The following is a 17,661-nucleotide window of genomic DNA, read 5'->3' as shown; positions in this document are numbered from 1 at the left end:
ATTTGTTCTCGTTAAAAGCTTTCCCCATTGCTTTTCTAACGCAGTCCTCACAGTTCCATGTGATCGATGGGAACGCTTTACAAGAAAGATTTCGCTACGTATAAGTTGAATGAACCTTTATTATTTCCATAGCAGTATATTACAATTTTCCAATTTTCAAAATTTTTATCCGGAAATGTTGTGCAGGGCTAGGCCCACTGCAAGACAAAGGCCTCTCTCAAATACCTCTAACTAATCCTGTGCTGTGCATCCTACGGTTCTTTGCAAACTTCTTTGAACTTATCTGCCATCCTGACTCTCCGGCGCGCCTCTACGTTCGCCATGTCTTGTAAATGTACATCGTCAAAGCAAGCATCCGAGGCTATCGACTAATCCATTTTCGTAGTTTGACAGTGGGTTCCGCATTTCATCAGCGTAACAACATTGCACTTATAGTTAAAGCTATCAAAAGAAACACACCCGAAAATGCCTAAGGTGGTTAGTAGAACTCAATATTATATACACAGGACTGAAGGTAACGTTTAGCCTTCCCTAGCTTCCCACCTCCCGGCCCTTCTCTTTGAGCTAGAAATTTTCTGTGGGAAAATGGCACACTTGAAAGCTTTTAAAAACATTGGTCAATTAGAGTCTAACTCTTCAGCACCCCCCCTCCCCCCTCCTACCTCCCACTGCTACAGGTTCTTCTAAAATGATATAAACCTGGCATCGTATGTCTAGTGGCCAAGATTCCTGGTTCACTGAGTCACGTTTCCCCAATCAAAGCAAAATTTCCTATATCACAGAGGCGACGCTTCCCTTAGTAAATATCATATTTTGTATCCATTCGCGAAGGTTTGTCCACTTTACAAAAACCGCCTCTGTACAGCATCACCGAACCGTTCTCTCCTCTATACACATTCCGCTCTAGCAGTTCGTGCTCTACGGCGTGTAGGCAGTAACCTGGACACCGTTGGCGATGTGTGTCGCAGTGTGCAATCATATCCATGCCCTTGCCCGAGTTGTGTGCTCTCGACGCACTAGGCACCATCTCACAGAAGGTGACAAATACGTCCCATTCACCGCAGTTGATATACCCGCTTCCTATCCCGGAGGTATCCTCAGGAAATGACGTATTGCCTGAAAAAGAATTTCTCCACAGCTCCGCACGTGCTTAAATTCCATCGCGTGTATCCAACCTTCCTGGCGGTTTAACGCATCGCGAGGAGGTGGCGATGCGGACGCCTGCGATGAGGGCCTCCTGGACATCGCAGAATCCTCTTCCGACCTCTACCGGCAGCCAAGAATACTACCCGTGCCGACCACAAGTTACAAGAGTCTGGACGCAGGGGCCCCAACACCAGGCATTGTTGGCATTTATAACCGACACAGGTCTGCAAATATATATATTTACATGTATATACAACTGTCTTATGCCGAAGGGAGCATTTGCCCAATTAAAATTAAAAAGTAAAAAAAAAATAGCGCATGAAATAGCAATCTATCCTTCTGAAGACCACGGGTCAGTTGCACTTTAAGCAAGAATACGCCTATATAGGAGAAAAAGGTAGTAAACTGTCTTCTAGCGCACACACTGGTATAGAAGGGTGTGCGCTAGAGGCAGTTTACTCCCTTTTAATTCCTTTCTGTTTGGAGTGAAGTAGCGGTAACCATGCCACGTTAGCAACGCGCTACAATAGAAACATTTTTTTTATTTTTCGATGAATTTAGCACAAATTCCTGTCGGTGACTTTCGCTGCTACTTTCAGTGCTTTCGCGTGCTTACCACAGCACCTGCAGAAGACAACGTCACGCACTCTTCCCAACTGTGGCTTTCTGTGTGGTGCGCATGCGCTGCTCCAGTGTGCAGAAGACTTTCGGCAAGCAGCACTTCCTTACTGCTCGGTTCACTACTTTTCGATGTTGATGTCAAACTGCACACACCCCAGCGATTGCCCATCGTTTTTGCCTTCGACTTTAACGTTTAAGGAGTTGGTCTGGAAAGCAAGGACAATAATAAAGAGAGGTTTCTCACTTACTAAAGCACATTGATGCTGCTAAATAAACAGAGCAAGTACTTTTAATATACTACCAGATTAATCTGAAAGGTTAACCAAAAATTGAGAATGATAGCGAAACCTTAAACGTTAAAGCCCATACAAAGTTTATTACTCGCACTTTGAATGAAGTTTTGAATGTTCTCCTTCTACGTAGTCCGCTATAAACTTTATGGTTATGCTTATCAGGTCAGTTAATTACTTAAATATCAAATTATAAACAAATAATTGATTGATTGATTGATTGATTGATTGATTGATTGATTGATTGATTGATTGATTGATTGATTGATTGATTGATTGATTGATTGATTGATTGATTGAAATGTTTAGATAGAATCGATTAAGGAAGGCAAACTACCCCTCTGTACTCCAGTGTTAGAAATTTATAATCTTACATGCCAATCCGCTAAGCATCTCAAGAAAATTCGAAGTTACGTCTGCTATACTGCGCATGCTATAGTCTACAAGTGCTGCAAGTGACATACCACAAGGATGCTCTCTTTTAATGATGGACTTTTTTTATCCGTCGTAATGCAGCGATACATGAGAGGGGATTGGTTGGTCGACTTACATATGTCTTAGTAAGCGTACGTGCTAGTGCCGTTGAAGTCGGAAATTTCAATTAAATACATTTTAGCTTTCCCCGATTCTGTACAGCAGTTAGAAGTAGTCATCCCACATGCAACTAAGTCTCGATGCTTGCACAGTGCCGCTGAACTCCAGCTACAAACGAAAGTGGGAATCACGGCAGGTGACTGAATTTACGTGGGACACAAAGGGGGACATCAGAACTTTACCACTTACTGTGATCAAGATTCCGGCCAGACTTGGTATCTTGACGTGCAAGCTGTTTGAATAGGTTCCCGGGGCTATGGGGCACTTGTTATTCCAGGGAGCTGCGATCTGCGTCTCAATGTTCCCAGTGCCACCGCATACATCGTACGTACTGCAAGAAACGGGGCAGGAAAATTTAAGGGTGAGGATACTACGCTCACCTAAGAGAGGAAGCCGTGGAACGAAATCCTTCCAAGTTTTTAGCCCTTTCATACCAACAGTTATTGGCAGAACCATTTTTCAACATTAAAAAGTTTTTGGAAGCAATTTTTCATTGTATTTTAATATTTCACTATAACAATCAATATAGGCCGCCGCGGTGGCTCAGTGGTTATGGTGCTCGGCTTCTGACCCGAAAGACGCGGGTTCGATCCCGGCCGCGGCGGTTGAATTTCTTTGGAGGAGAAATTCTAGAAGCCCGTGTACTGTGCGATGTCAGTGCACGCTAAAGAACCCCAGGTGGTCGAAATTTCCGGAGCCCTCCACTACGGCGTCTCTCATAGTCTTGGTTGCTTTGGGATGTTAAACACCACCAACCAAACCTAAAACAATCAATATATCCGCAACCTCCCGTCGGCGAGTTTGCATTTTTTTTACTTTTTAAGTTTTTGCTATCGTCAAAAGCGTTCCCAATTGGCTTTCAATATCACTCTTAGCTGCTCGAAGCGAATGATGGAAAAGTTTTGAGCAGAAATTTTGCTTCAAATCGAAACAATCGACCATTACCTTCAATATCTTCATAACAGTAATTTAAAATTTTCCAATGTTCAAAATTATTGCCCAAGAATGTTGCACATGGCATGAGCGGGATAGAGTATGGTGATAGAAAACGCGATATTAAAAGTATTAATGAAATATTACGCTGAAGGCAGAAAGTCCAGATACTCTCTTATTTCAATGGAAATAGGATTGCACTGAAAATCTGAAATTCTTTTTCTTTAAACAGTGTTTACTATCAAACTCGCCGAACACTTTTGTCACCTTATGGTGCAGTGATAACTGCCATTTAGCGCTCACAAGGCACTAATTACCTGTGTGCTCGTAGGCAGCTGTGGCGAGGATACACTCAGTATCAAATAGGGATCCTGAAACTGGCTTGGCACGTTTTAAATGGACACTAAGAACCGCTCCATCTAATTTCTGTGCATAGTACAACCAAATTTTTTGGTTTCTGTGACTGCGTTGATAATTGTTTCACGACAAGTTGTTCATTTATTGCGGAGAAGATTGAATTTGAACGCGAAACGTTTTTTCTTTCTAGGGTGAGGCACTAGTTTCCCTCTCGTGACGTCAGTGATAAAAAGATCTCCGTGACTTGGCGCACTGATGCAGGCTACTGGGTTATGCAAAATTAATTCTTAATAGAAAGTGCAGAATACGTCACAATGACCGCAACACAAGTGCTACCTTGGGACTAAGTTTAAGTTTTTATTTGAAGCAGAGTCACTTATACCACCAAATTCCTTCTCATCATACCTTGACAACAAAACCGAAGACGCAAGCGCCTATTATGGCACTATTTCGGGGTCTTTTCCTACTTTCTAGCTTTAGTTATTGAATGATCGCGACAAAGAACTGTACTTCGAATAATAAATTTTTGTTGGAAGTTAGCGTACTGTATTGTGCAGGCGTTGATTCTTTTTTTTTTCTTGGGGCTACGAAATTAACTATGGTAACTACATAATTGCAGCTGGAAAGCGAAAGGCGTCGTAGCTAAGCAGTACAAACAACGGTCGTGACGTCATCGTAGTTTTCTTGTAGACAAGGCCACTGACAACGACACCTGTATTTATTTCATTTTTGGCCTTTTCCAACTTGTAAATGCTCCGTTATCAGACACATTTCCGTATTTGCCATTAGAACGAGGTAATCCATAGAGAGATGTCGACTTCAATTCATCCTCCTCGTTCTTTTAAAGACTGCGCACGAACAAAAGAAAGCAGATTCATCATCATCAGCCTGACTACGCCCACTGCAGGGCAAACACATCTCTCATGCCTTTCTAATTAACCCTGTCCGTTGCCTGTTGCGGCCACCGTATCCCCGCAAACTTCTTAATCTCATCCGCCCACCTATACTTTCTGCCACCCCCTGCTACGCTTGCCTTCTCTTGGAATCCACTCCATTACCCTTAAGGATCAGCGGTTATCTTACCTTCGCATTACATGCCCTGCCCAAACCCATTTCTTCCTCTTGACTTCAACTAGGATGTCATTAACCGGTGGTTTTTCCCTCGCCCAGTCCGCCCGCTTCCATCTCTTAACGTTACACGTATCATTTTTCTTTCCATAGCTCGCTGCGTTGTTAACCTAAGCTGAACCCTTTTCGTTAACTTCCACGTTTCTGCCTCATTGATGAGTACTGGTAAGATCCAGCTGATATGTACTTTTCTCTTGAGCGATACTGGCAAACTGCCATTCATGATCTGAGAGAACCTGCCATATGCGGTCCACCGCATTCTTATCCTAATAGTTATTTCCCTCTCGTGATCAGGATCAGCGGTCACTACCTGCCCTAAGTGGACTATTCTCTTACTACTTCTTGCCCCTCGGTACCAATTGTGAACTGCTGTTCCCTTGCTAGACTGTGGAACATTACTGCGGTCTTCTGCATGTTAACTTTTAGACCGACCGTTCTGCTCTGCTCATCGATCATGCTTTCCTGTTCACGTCCTGAGTGACTTAGCGAGGGAATGTTATCAGCGAGTCGCACATTACTTTGGTATTCTCCACTAATTCTTATCCCTAACTGTTCCCAGTTCAGGCCTCGGAATACCTCCCGTATACAGATGGGGAATAGCTTTGGCGAGATTGTGTATCCCTGCCAAAAGAAGCAGGCGCAGACTTAATTTCACTCACCACGAACCGACATCGTTAAGGCACGGCAGTTTCGTGTTTCCTGACGTCATAGTAAAAATAAGTTGCTGACTTCCAGACACCTCTTCCTTCAACTCGACAGTGTAGTTGAGGGTGACGGTCGAGCCAACCTTGACGTTGGTCGCGGTCACATCGTGTACGTCCAGGATCTTGCTTGCCGAACCCGCTGCAAGCAACAGTAACGGGAAAATGATGTGCTTTGTTTCACAAGCGGATCGCGCCGGTCGTTTCATGAAGTTTTCGCGCAGTCCAGTTAGTTTTTTATGAACTTTTATACTGCATTTTTTTCCCGCTGATGGCGTAAGTAGTGAACCCAGAGCCTAAATAATTCGGCACGTGTCGTACAGTTCGGCCGCTGCCTCTGTTTGCGCTGTGAGTGCAGAACGCCCGATTGCATGCAGAGCTTCGACAGTCAAAATCAGTGCTTTACTGCAAAACCATAGGGTGCGGCCTACTACTTGAAAATGCCGAAATTCGGCTGCTCTTAATTTACCGCTAACTAGCACTCTCATCACAGGTAAAAAAAAAATTAAAAGAGAAAAGTGAAAGTATAAGTATTTTCTGCCCCTCTTCACATATTTTTCGCACTTCTATCCTGTCTCAGTATAACCTCTCTATCTGTCTTCTTCGCACTAAAAGGTTTGCATGGTCGTTTTTTGGGTTCATTTGTGTTGTCTCCGCTAAACCTTAGGTCCCGCTGCAGCCCGCGCCAACATTCTTTCTTATTGAGCAGATTATTCCGGCGAGAGGTAAATACGCTCTTGTGACTGCCCGCATAAAGATTAGGGGGGACACGCAAAATGTTGAGAACATTTGCCTTCTGTCACAACGAATCTAGTGAAAACGACCCGAATATTATTTAGCTTTTGTAAAGAAAGCGTAGACTACTTTCCAAACCATTCACCCTAAAAAGCCGATCACCAGACCCAGGTAATAGATTGTACCGAATGGAAGAAACCGGTTGGCAACCGGTCGGCAGCTGTAGTCGAACCCACCACCTCCCGAAACAAAGTGGGATATTTTGAACTACGACCTCTCATATATCCGTAATAACGAGCAGACTGTTCATTTGCAAAAGTCATCCCTAAACCTCCTAGCAGCGTGATTAAACGAGTGAATTAAGGGAAATAAATGAATTGGGCTCACTGGTTCGACAAACTAGCATTGTTTTGAGAAGATCTTATATTTACCTTCAACGTGACATAAAAAACGGCAGAGCGTAACGAACACGAAGTCTTCAACTTTTTGATATTGAAATACGTTTCTTGACTGCGCATCGTTCGAGGGGCAAAGAAACCGGAACGTACCAGAACACTCTTTGATGCTCGGAGTTTGAGTGGACGCCGACGCAAAGGCCACACAAGCGAGAAGCAAAGCTGCCGCAATCATCGTCTTCACGAGGAGTTTCTTTCAGCCAGTGCCTGCACAGCCCACACTCTTTTTTTCCCAGTCGTCGTCAAGCTCTGCAGCTGCAGTTGAAGTCGGGGCATCGGCGTGGAACTATTTATACCACAGACATAACTATTCCAACCCATTACAGCCTGCCCTTGCTTTTGACTTAGCGACATTGGCACGTGCGCCCTACACAGGACGACGTTAATTTCATCGTGGCTACACATACATCCCAAGGACATGCACCCAGTACAGGCATGGGGCTGATGTTCGCATAAATTGCACTTATCTGTACTGGAATACGGCCCTCTGGAGCCTATGCGCGCGGCGCTACAATACGTGGCGCAGCGCCGTCCTCCCAAGCTGCGAAGTATATTTGTGTAGTTGTTCCTTCTGTTTTTGCTTTTAAATGCTCACATGACCAGATGAGAAGGTCATTACAATGACAACGTTGCAACGAAACCAATCTATTTTAAATTGTGGCCTATGTGAGCAATAGTCAAATCCTTTTTTTATATATAAGACACCACAAAGAAGAGAAAATCATCAACGGCACCATGTCATGAGAGATCTTGGTTGGGGTTTCAATCAAGGTTCATAAAAAGCAAAGCGACGTCTCTGCCTCCCCTGTCAGGAGTCATGTTGCGTCATGCTGTTGAGCTGTCGGCATGTTGACGTTGAAGACGTAATATAAAGAGCACAACATGAGTATACTCTAATGCGCTCTAAGCCCCGTTTTAAATGTAGTGTTCACGCTGTCTTCTCCAAATAACCACGCACCGTGCAGCCCAGTTACAGACTACCGTCTAATACCTGCTGAGCAGTGTTTCACGACAATGTGACGACACATGAACTCATTGTGAGCACTGTCAGTGAGGGGCAACTATGAGATATGTGCCATGTGGATTCAAGAGCTGCACGTTGTATGTTCCAACAAAAAAAAAAAAGTAGTGTATGCGGCCAAGCGTTCCACGTAGCGCTTGTTGATTTCGGTGCATGTCAGCTTGTCGGTGGAGTCCGTACGTTGTGAGCTCGCTGTCGCACGTTGTGAGCTTGGAAGATAACGAGCTTATTTGGAAAAATGAAACTTCGCGAATTGTTTTCTATACTTTTTTCTGAGACGGCGGGAAAAACATGAATGCAAGTGCAGAGGTAGTTATGAGTCCTTAAATTTCATGCGGTTCGTTAGTAAGCGAACATTTATTAACAAAGAGCCATGCGTAAAATCAGTATGCAGAAGAGTACGTCTGCTTTGGTCAGACAAGTAATGCCATGGGCTTTATTTCAACACAGCATTCATTGATTCTTCCGCACAACTATGTACAATTCCGCACGAAGTAAGCGGTAAACAGCCACTTCTGGACAGAGTTAGTAGGAAAGCTCTACAGGTCACCATTATCGCAAGCCTACATACCCAACAATCCTGGACAAAAGTATTTTTGAGCAGGAAACCATTTATGAACGCAATTTTTTCACTGAATGTAAGATTTCAGTATAACAATCGATATGTTCACAGTTCACCCGACTGCAGTCCTGTATTTCTTCTATTAACGTATTTGTTCTCGTCAAAAGCTTTCCCCATTGCTTTTCTAAGACAGTCCTTACTGTTCCATGCGATCGATGGGAACACTTTATATGAAATATTTCGTCACATATAAGAAGAATGGACCATTACCTTCATTATTTCCATAGCAGTATATTACAATTTTCTAATTTTAAAAATTTTTATCCGGAAATGTTGTACATGCAAGACAAAGGCCTCTCTCATACACCTCTAACTAATCCTGTGCTGTGCATCCTACGGTTCTTCGCAAACTTGTTTGATCTCATCTGCCCTCCTTAGTCTCCGCGGGGCCTCTACGTTTCCCACGTATTGTAATCCTCTCTGTTGCCCTCGGGGATCATCTGTTACCTTCGCTTCGCATTACACGTTCTCTCCATGACCATTTCTTTTTCTTCACTTTAACTAAGACATTGCTACTTCTTGTTTTTTCAGTGGTCCCCTCTCCTATCTCCGTTTCCCTTAACGTTACTCGGAACTGTTTCCTTGCCATAGGTCTCTTCGTTGTCTTCAATTCATTTCTATGAATCTTCGATTACGTCCAATTCCTGCACATGGCTTACAAGCAAGATAAACCTTCAAATGTTTTTCTTTTAGGGATGCTGCTAAACTGCTGTTCATCTTTATGCATGATATCGCATATATATAATGCCCCAGACTGCATTCATTCACCGCTAAACAGCATTTCAGACCCATCCCAGCGGAAACGGTCTTTATCGCGGCGGCGAAAAAAATAATATGAAAGAATTTTGCCGGAAAGAACGCATAATGAACGTCGTCAAAGCAAGCATGTCAGGCTATCGCCTACGTTAATTTTCGAGCATATGAAAGCATGGGATATTGCACGTAAATGTAAAAGAAAATTTAAATGCAAATGTAAATGTAAATGTAATGTAATAGCGAAGGTACTGCACTCCCTAAACATGGCACAAAATCCTTGCGGCGAAAAACCCAAAAACCCGCCACGTTTTGCAAACTCTCGAAGTTTTAGATGGAGGTCAATAATGGATTTCTAAATCAACAACGTAACACCCGTTCACAAAATTAGAAAAGTGATATAACTTCCTTCTTTAAAACGTAATGGGCACCTGTCAAGGTGAAAATCCACAGACTGTCTAGTGCACCCCGGAATTACAAAGCTTGACCAAAGAGTGCATAATTGTTTCACTAACTCAACATAGCAATTACAATAAAATTTATTCCCAGGTAAAAATAATTTGCTAAAGGCACCTCAGGTAAACCCTCTCGTGTTAAAACCGCATGCCTGCCGACTTCAAACCATTAAAGCGTATTCGCGTGTGAATGATTCAGTGTAGTGCCACTGCAGCATCCCTGACGTTTGTTTAGCATCACAAGCAGCAGCCAAAACTGCAAATTTTAATACACTGCGTGACTTCAGACTGCTTCAAATACATCCAGTTATCATAGTCTTGAGCCAGCAGAAGCAGCGGAACCTAGCTCAGCAAATATTCAGGCCTAGTCACAAAACCTGCACTTATATTAGTGTCTGTTACGAAAGTGTCCTCTAGCGCGCACCAATTTATAAAAGGGTGTGCGCTAGAGGACAGTTTACTCCTTTTTAACTACTTTCTGTTTGTAGTGTGCAGTAGTAACCACGCCACATTAGTAACGCGCTACAATAGAAACATTTTTATTGTCCAATGAATTCAGGACGAATTCTTGTCGGTGACTTGCGCTGCTATATTCAGGGCTTTCGCACGCTTACCACAGCACCTGCAGAAGACAACGTCACGCACTGTTCCCAACTGTGGCTTTTTTGGTGGTGCGCATGCGCTGTTCGGGCGTGCAGAAGACTGGTGGCTAGCTGCATTTCCTTATTGCTCGCTTGGCTACTTTTCGATATCGATGTCAAACTCTACACACCCCAGCGTTTTGCCATTGTTTTTGCCTTCTATTTTGACGTGTATGCTGTCGGTCTGCAAAAAAATAACAAATATAGAAAGAGGTTCTTCACTTACTCAAGCACAGCGACAGTGCTAAAACCAAAAAAGGCGCTAAAACTTTTAACACACTACCATAGACTATTCTAAAAGGTTAATCGAAAATTTAACATGATACCGCAAGCTTAAACATGAGAGCCCATGCGGTAATTATTACTCTAAGAATCAGAATAAGAGGCAGTTTATTGTAATAAAAAAAGAAAATACAAGGTAGTTGAATTTATACAGAACGAGGTCCCGTAGTCAGTGGCTGCAGTTTTATATCACCAGTTGAGCGTTTTCTTTGAATACTTTCTGCTAATCCTTGAGATTATGCTTATCCAGTTAAATAACAGTCAAATTATAAACAATGATTGATTGATTGATTGATTGATTGATTGATTGATTGATTGATTGATTGATTGATTGATTGATTGATTGATTGATTGATTGATTGATTGATTGATCATAGTGTAGTTTTTTCTCAAATGTGTAGAGCAAAGCGCTTAAGGAAGGCTCCGGGTACCCCTCTGTACTCGTGTATTGGAAATTTAACATCTTGCATGTCACATTATGCGCCAAGCATCTCAAGAAACTTGAAGCGATGTCTGGTATACTGCACGTTCTATAGCCTGCAAATGCTGCAAGTACTATACTACAAAGAGGCTCTCTTATATGCCTGAATTATGTTAAGCATTGCAAATGTGGCGACACATTAGAGGAGGTTGGTTGGTCGATTGACCTATGTCTTAGTAAGCGTATGTGAAAGCGAACTCGGCAGTTTCAATTAAACTCAATTTCCCCTTTAAGCTGTCATGCCATGTAAAAGGAAGCCTAAATGCGTATACACTGCACTGAATGCCAGCTGTAAACGAATTTGGGAACCACGGCAGATGGCCGAATTCACGTGGGACACAAAAGGTGAGCAAGAACGTTACCACTCACTGTGATCAAGACTCCGGCCAAACTTGGTATCTGGGCGTCCAGACTGTTCGTATAGTTCCCCGCGGGTATGGGGCACTTGTTATTCCAGGAAGAGGCGATTTGCTTCTCAATTTTCCCGGTGCCTCCACATAATTTGTACGTACTGCAAGACGCAGGGCAGATAAATTTATTTAAAGATTTTACGCTCTTCTACGCCAAGAAGCTGTAGGAGGAAGAACTTCTGGGCTTCTTACCCTCAGAATGAGGGGACAATGTTAGGTGTTAAAAAAACGCGACGAAAAAGCTTTTACTCTTTTATTACGCTCTAGGCAGAAAGTCCATAAACGGCGTTAATTCAGTGGCATTGGTTATGCCCTCAAAAGCTGGAGTAAAAAAAAAAAACAATTTTTGCTTTTAAACTCACCGAAGTCTTTAGTCATCTGGTGCTCCAACCACAGCTGCCATTTAGCGTTCATAAAGCATTAAATTTGTGTGTCCTTATTGGCAGCGATGAGGGGTAAATAAATTCGTAAATTGGTTTTTTAAGGAAAGGAAATGGCGCAGTATCTGTCTCACATATCTCGGCGGACACCTGAATCACGCCGTAAGGGAAGGAAGGAAGGTAGGAGTGACAGAAGAAAGAGAGAAAGAGGTACCGTAGTGGAGGTCTCCGGAATAATTTCCACCACCTGGGGATCTTTAGCGTGCACTGACATCGCACAGCACACGGGCGCCTCTTGCGTTTCGCCTCCATCGAAACGCGGCCGCTGCGGTCGGGTTCGAACTCGGGTACTCCGGCTCGGTAGACGAGCGCCTTATCTATGAGCCACCGCGGTGGCCGATGAGGGGTAGATAATATCCAATTGGGATACTGAGATTAGCTTGGCACGAGGCCTCCCTGACAATTCTTAACTATGTGACCTCCTACAATACTAATTTCTTGCACTCAGCTTGCTTACATTCTTAATGCCCAATTAACTTGAGCTCGAACGTATTGTACTGACAAGTCCGTATAAATCCTGTGCTTAGTAAAAATGGATTGCTAAGTTCTTTTCAGCGATGTTCATGATTATACCGGGGCAAAACATCAATTTATTGCCGAGAAGACAATTTAAAAACGAAATTTTTTTGCGCCACTTGATTCAAACTCGTGACATCAATGAAAAAAAAAAGTCGCAGTGATTCCACGCCCTGATGCGGGCTGGTCTGTTATATATAGCTAATTCTACAATACAATGCACAAAGCATTTCACAGTTACCGCACAACACAAGTGCTGACTTCCAACTAAATTGTTAGTCGACGCACAATCACTTTATCGCTGGAAACCTCTTGTAGGGTTACAAAATAATCTCTAAACTTGTTCACACCAAACAGACATATTAAAACTTGCGTTTGGCGCATGATGGCCTTAGTTGCCTATGTGCCACAAAACCCAACATAACACACAACACTTTACCGCTTATAGCTTCCTCGCCATACCTAGACAACAGAACGTGAGAATTAAGCGCCTTTCATAGCTTTCTTTTCGGTTTTTTTTTCCGCTACTGTTGATTGAAAATTAAAGGGATTTGACTTCCTGTCAAATTCTCTGGCGGGTGCCAAAAACCTTAATTCTCTCTCTCTTCCTACTTTCCAGTTTTTCTTTCTAAATTATGGTGGCAAGGAACTATTCTTCAAATAAAATCTTGTTTGGAAGATAGTGTAGTGTATTGTGCTGGCGTCTAGTTATGTTTTTTTTCTTGTATCTGTAAAATTAGCTTAAGTAGCTCCGCAATCACTGTTTGAAAGAGTAAAGCGGCGTAGCCTGTCAGTACAAATAATTTTCGTGACTTCATTGTAGTTACTTGTGAACACGGAAACTTGCAACAATACGAGTATTTTCCTTCGTTCTTTTCCAGCTTTTCAAAAGTTCCGTTTTCAGATAAATTTGCCTCTTTACTATTTGAACTCTGAAATCTGTCATAGGTCGACTTAATTCGATTCGTCATTTTTGTTCATTTAAAGATTTCGTACGAAGAAAAACAAGCATATTCGTCTCTGGCATAAGAAGCAGGGCACGGACTTAATTTCACTCACCACGAGCCGACATTGCTGAGGCACGGCAACTTCGAGCTTCCTGACGTCATAGTGAACGCAAGTTGCGGATTTCCAGACACCTGTTCCTTCAACTGAACACTGTACTTGAGGGTCATGGTCGAGCCGACTTTGACGTTAGACGCGGTCACGTCGTCGATGACTAGAATGGTGCTCGCCGAACTCCCTGCAAGCAACAGTAACGGGATAATTATGAGCTTTGTTTCACGAGCAAATACCGCTGTTCGTTCCGTGAAGTTTCGCAAAATCCAGTTAGCTTTCAATAAACATTTAGGTACAGACCGCTGATCCTGATCATGAGAGGGAAATAACTAGAAGAATAAGAATGGGGTGGAACACATATGGTAGGTTCTCTCAGATCATGAATGGCAGTTTGCCAATATCCCTCAAGAGAAAAGTCTACAAGAGCTGTATCTTAGCGGTACTCAGTTATTGAGCAGAAAGGTGGAGGCTAACAAAGAGGGATCAGCTTAAGTTAAGGACAACGCAGACAGCTATGGAAAGAAAAATGATAGAAGTAACGTTGAGAGATCGGAAGCTGGCGGAGTTGGTGAGAGAACAAACGTGGGTTAATGACATCCTAGTTGAAATCAAGAGGAAGAAGCGGGCTTGGGCAGGGCATGTAATGCGAAGGCAAGATAACTGCTGGCCGTTAAGGGTGGATTCCAAGAGAAGGCAAACGTAGCAGGGGGCGGCAGAAAGTTAGGTGGGCGGATGGGATGAAGAAGTTTGCGGGGATACGGAGGCCGCAACTGGCGAAGGACAGGGTTAATTGGAGAGACATGGGAGAGGCCCTTGCCCTGCAGTGGGCGTAGTCAGGCTGACAATGATGATGATGAAACATTTAGCGCGAAAACCCTCATGCGCTAATCTACACCGACCAGGAATCTCGTCAGCGTATGTGCGTTCTTTCAAACTTGTGTCGTTTCTTAGCAACCCTAGTTAAATCCGAGCTTACTCAAGTAACTTCGGCAAGCTCGGGAAGTAGTGCAGGACCAACTCTGGATATATGGGCATTCATACACTAAAGATATCCCGCTATACGATTAAGGCGAAGCTTATGTGTATCCTCCAAAGAAAGAATGAACACCTGCTTTCGCACGTCTACTCGGTTTAACTACTTTAAACCCCTACAACTTTTATACTGCAATTTTTTTCCTACAAATAACGTAAGTAGTAAACACAGATCCTGAATAATTTTGTACGTGTCGTAGAGTTTGGCCACCACCTAACGTTTTCGCGGTGAGCGCACAACGCATGATTACATGTAGAGGTTCGCCGGTGATAATCCGTGGATTACTGCAAACGACCCCTCAAAACGTAGCATGCGGTCTCGTATTTTAAAATGCCCATAATCTGCTATTTCTAGCTGACCTCTAAGCAACATTCTGATCATCACAGCTAAAACATGAAAAGTGAGAAGTGAAAATAAAGGTACATTCTTTTCCACTTTAACTCTTTTTTGCACTTCTATCCAGTCTCAATATACCCTCTCTTTCTCTCTCCCTCGCGCTAGAAATATTGCATATGGCGTTTTCTGGTCTTCATTGCTATTGTCTCTGCTGTATCTTAATTCCCGCTGAAGCCCGTGCCAACATCTTTGTTATCGTGCAGATTATTCTTGCGAGAAGTAAAAAATGTTGGTTTGGTTTGGTTTATTGGGGTTTAACGTCCCGAAGCAGCTCAGGCTATGAGGGACGCCGTAGTGAAGGGCTCCGGAAATTTCGACCACCTGGGGTTCTTTAACGTGCACTGACATCGCAGAGCACACGGGCCTCTAGAATTTCGCCTTCATCGAAATTCAGCCGCCGCGGCCCGGGCCGAACCCGCGTCTTTCGGGCCAGCAGCCAAGCGCCGTAACCACTGAGCCACCGCGGCGGGGTGCACAAAGGTTAGGAAACATCTTCTTTCACAGTGAATGCAACCAAAACGACCTCGAATACTTACTTCTGAAGGAACCAGCGCACAAAACACAACGGACAAGAAAAAGGTGGTAAACGACGGACAGGAGCGCTCCTCAGCGCTCCTGTCCGTCGTGTACCACCTTTTTCTTGTCCGTTGTGTTTTGTGCGCTGGTTCCTTCAGAAGTATGTATTACCAACTAGCCCAACAACAAGTGTTGCTCGAATACTTAGCTATTGCAAAGTAGGCGCAAGCCACTACATTCCCATTCCGAGCTATTCACCCTTGAAATCCGATCACCAGTCCAAGCCATGGCTTGTACTCAATGGAAGAACCCGGTAGGCAACCGGCCAGCAGCGGCAGTCGAACCCGCCACCTCCCGAAACCAACGCGGGTTATTATGAAGTATGACCTCTCGTATATTCTTAACAACGAGCACACTGTTCATTTAGCAAAAGCCATCTCTAGGCCTCCAAAGAGCATGAATAAAGAAGTGAATTGTCAAACAAAATTGAATTAATTTGGCAGTCTGGTTGGATAAATTTGTTACCATAATCTCGCAAAGTTCTTATAATTTGCCTTATAACGTGACATACACAAAGGCAATCGAAAACTTACCCATTCAGTTTTGGGACTACCAGGAGTACTCCTCTTTCTAACCAAAAATTTTCGTTACATGCAGAACACGAACACAAACTTATTCCAACTTTTTGATTTTGAAATAATCTGCAGATGTTCAACCAGTCAGTCCCATGACTGCGTGTCTCTCGAGAAGAAAACAAGCCGGAACGTACCAGAGCACTCTTGGATGCTCGGAGTTTGAGTGGATGCGGACACAAGGCCCACAAAAGCTAGAAGCAAAGCTGTCGCAATCATCGTCCTCACGACAAGTTTCAGCTAGTGCTTCCGGAACCTAAACTCTTCTTCCCAGTCGTCGTCAAACTCTGCAGTTGTGGTTCGAACGGGGCATCGGTGGGGAACTATTTATACCACAGACATAGTTCCTCCACACTTCAGAGCCTGCCCTTGCTTCTGACTTTGCGGCAGAAGCACGTGCGTCCTACACAGGACGGCATTGATTTTGTCGCCGCTACCCATGCATGCCAAGGACGCCCACCCAGTACAGGCACGGGGTTAATGCTTACAGAAGTCGCACTTATCTGTACTAGAATACGGCCTTCCGGAGCCTATGAGCTCGCTGTTGCAATACGCTGCGCGGCGCCGTCCTCGAAGCTGCGATCCATATTTGTGTTTTGGTTCTTTCTGATTTTTCATTTAAATGTTCACATGACTATTCGAGAAGGTTGTTACAATGACACCCTTGGATCGAAAACGACCTACTTTAACTTGTGGCCCATGTCTGCGATAGTCAAATATTTTTTTTTTTCCTGAGAGGCCACGAAGAAGAGAAAATCGTCAACGGCGTAATGCTATGAGAGATGCTGGTTAGGGTTTTAATCAAGGTACATAGAAGCGAAAGCGACGTCTCTGCATGCCCTGTCAAGAGGCATGTAGTGTCATGCTGCTGAGCTGTTGGCATGATGATGTTCAAGACGCAAGATAACGAGCCTGACGCGAGTACTCTAAGGTACTTTAAGACCTGTATTAAATTGTTTTAAACCCTGTTTCAAACCAACTTATCCAACAACTCATCTTCCTGTTTTAAATGCTGTGTCCATGCTGTCTACTCCAAATAACCTCCCACCATCCAGACCAGCTGCAGACTAACGTCTAATACTTACCTAAGCGATGTTTTATGACCATATGACGTGTTATGCACTTATTGTGAGCACTGTCACCGAAAGGTCGCAGCCGGGGCTTGCCGAGCTTGCCCAGACGTGAACGCTGCAGCTTTCGCAATGATTTGCCCCAATTTTGGAGCCATAGTGACTTGTAAATTGCGCTGATCACACCACAGCCGGCTTGTCCGTATTGGGTGAAGATAAAGGGTCGACTGGCCTTTCCCAGCGTGCTTCTGTCTTCACATAGGGTGCGCGTTTCGCGTGGTGGCGCCTCTATCGCAATTAGTGTAAGGTGCCTCGATACCCTCGCCTCCACTTTCAGGCTTGGGCTGCTTTTGTGCCACCATGTGTGCCTGTTT

The 17,661-nt window shown here is 43.8% G+C and overlaps 2 protein-coding genes across 2 annotated transcripts; both read right to left on the bottom strand.

Annotated features, from left to right (window-relative positions):
• Positions 1-1,886: 1,886 nt before the first annotated feature.
• LOC149330348 (uncharacterized) lies at positions 1,887-7,135 on the bottom strand. Its single transcript, XM_089560948.1, has 4 exons — positions 7,054-7,135; positions 5,729-5,912; positions 2,841-2,982; positions 1,887-1,973 (listed from the first exon to the last, which is right to left on the bottom strand). The coding sequence occupies exons 1-4, from the start codon at positions 7,133-7,135 to the stop codon at positions 1,887-1,889; spliced, it is 495 nt and encodes a 164-aa protein (XP_089417074.1).
• A 3,414-nt stretch (positions 7,136-10,549) lies between these two features.
• On the bottom strand, positions 10,550-16,436 carry LOC149330347 (uncharacterized). The gene is made up of 4 exons (XM_089560140.1): positions 16,355-16,436; positions 13,641-13,824; positions 11,585-11,726; positions 10,550-10,636 (listed from the first exon to the last, which is right to left on the bottom strand). The coding sequence occupies exons 1-4, from the start codon at positions 16,434-16,436 to the stop codon at positions 10,550-10,552; spliced, it is 495 nt and encodes a 164-aa protein (XP_089416266.1).
• Between the last annotated feature and the right edge of the window lie 1,225 nt (positions 16,437-17,661).

This window comes from Amblyomma mixtum, chromosome 9 (genome assembly GCF_055824585.1).
Source record: "Amblyomma mixtum isolate Tamu chromosome 9, ASM5582458v1, whole genome shotgun sequence".
Classification (NCBI taxonomy): Eukaryota; Metazoa; Arthropoda; class Arachnida; order Ixodida; family Ixodidae; genus Amblyomma; species Amblyomma mixtum.
The sequence above is the reverse complement of the archived record's forward strand: the minus strand, read 5'-3'. Positions and strand labels throughout refer to the sequence as shown.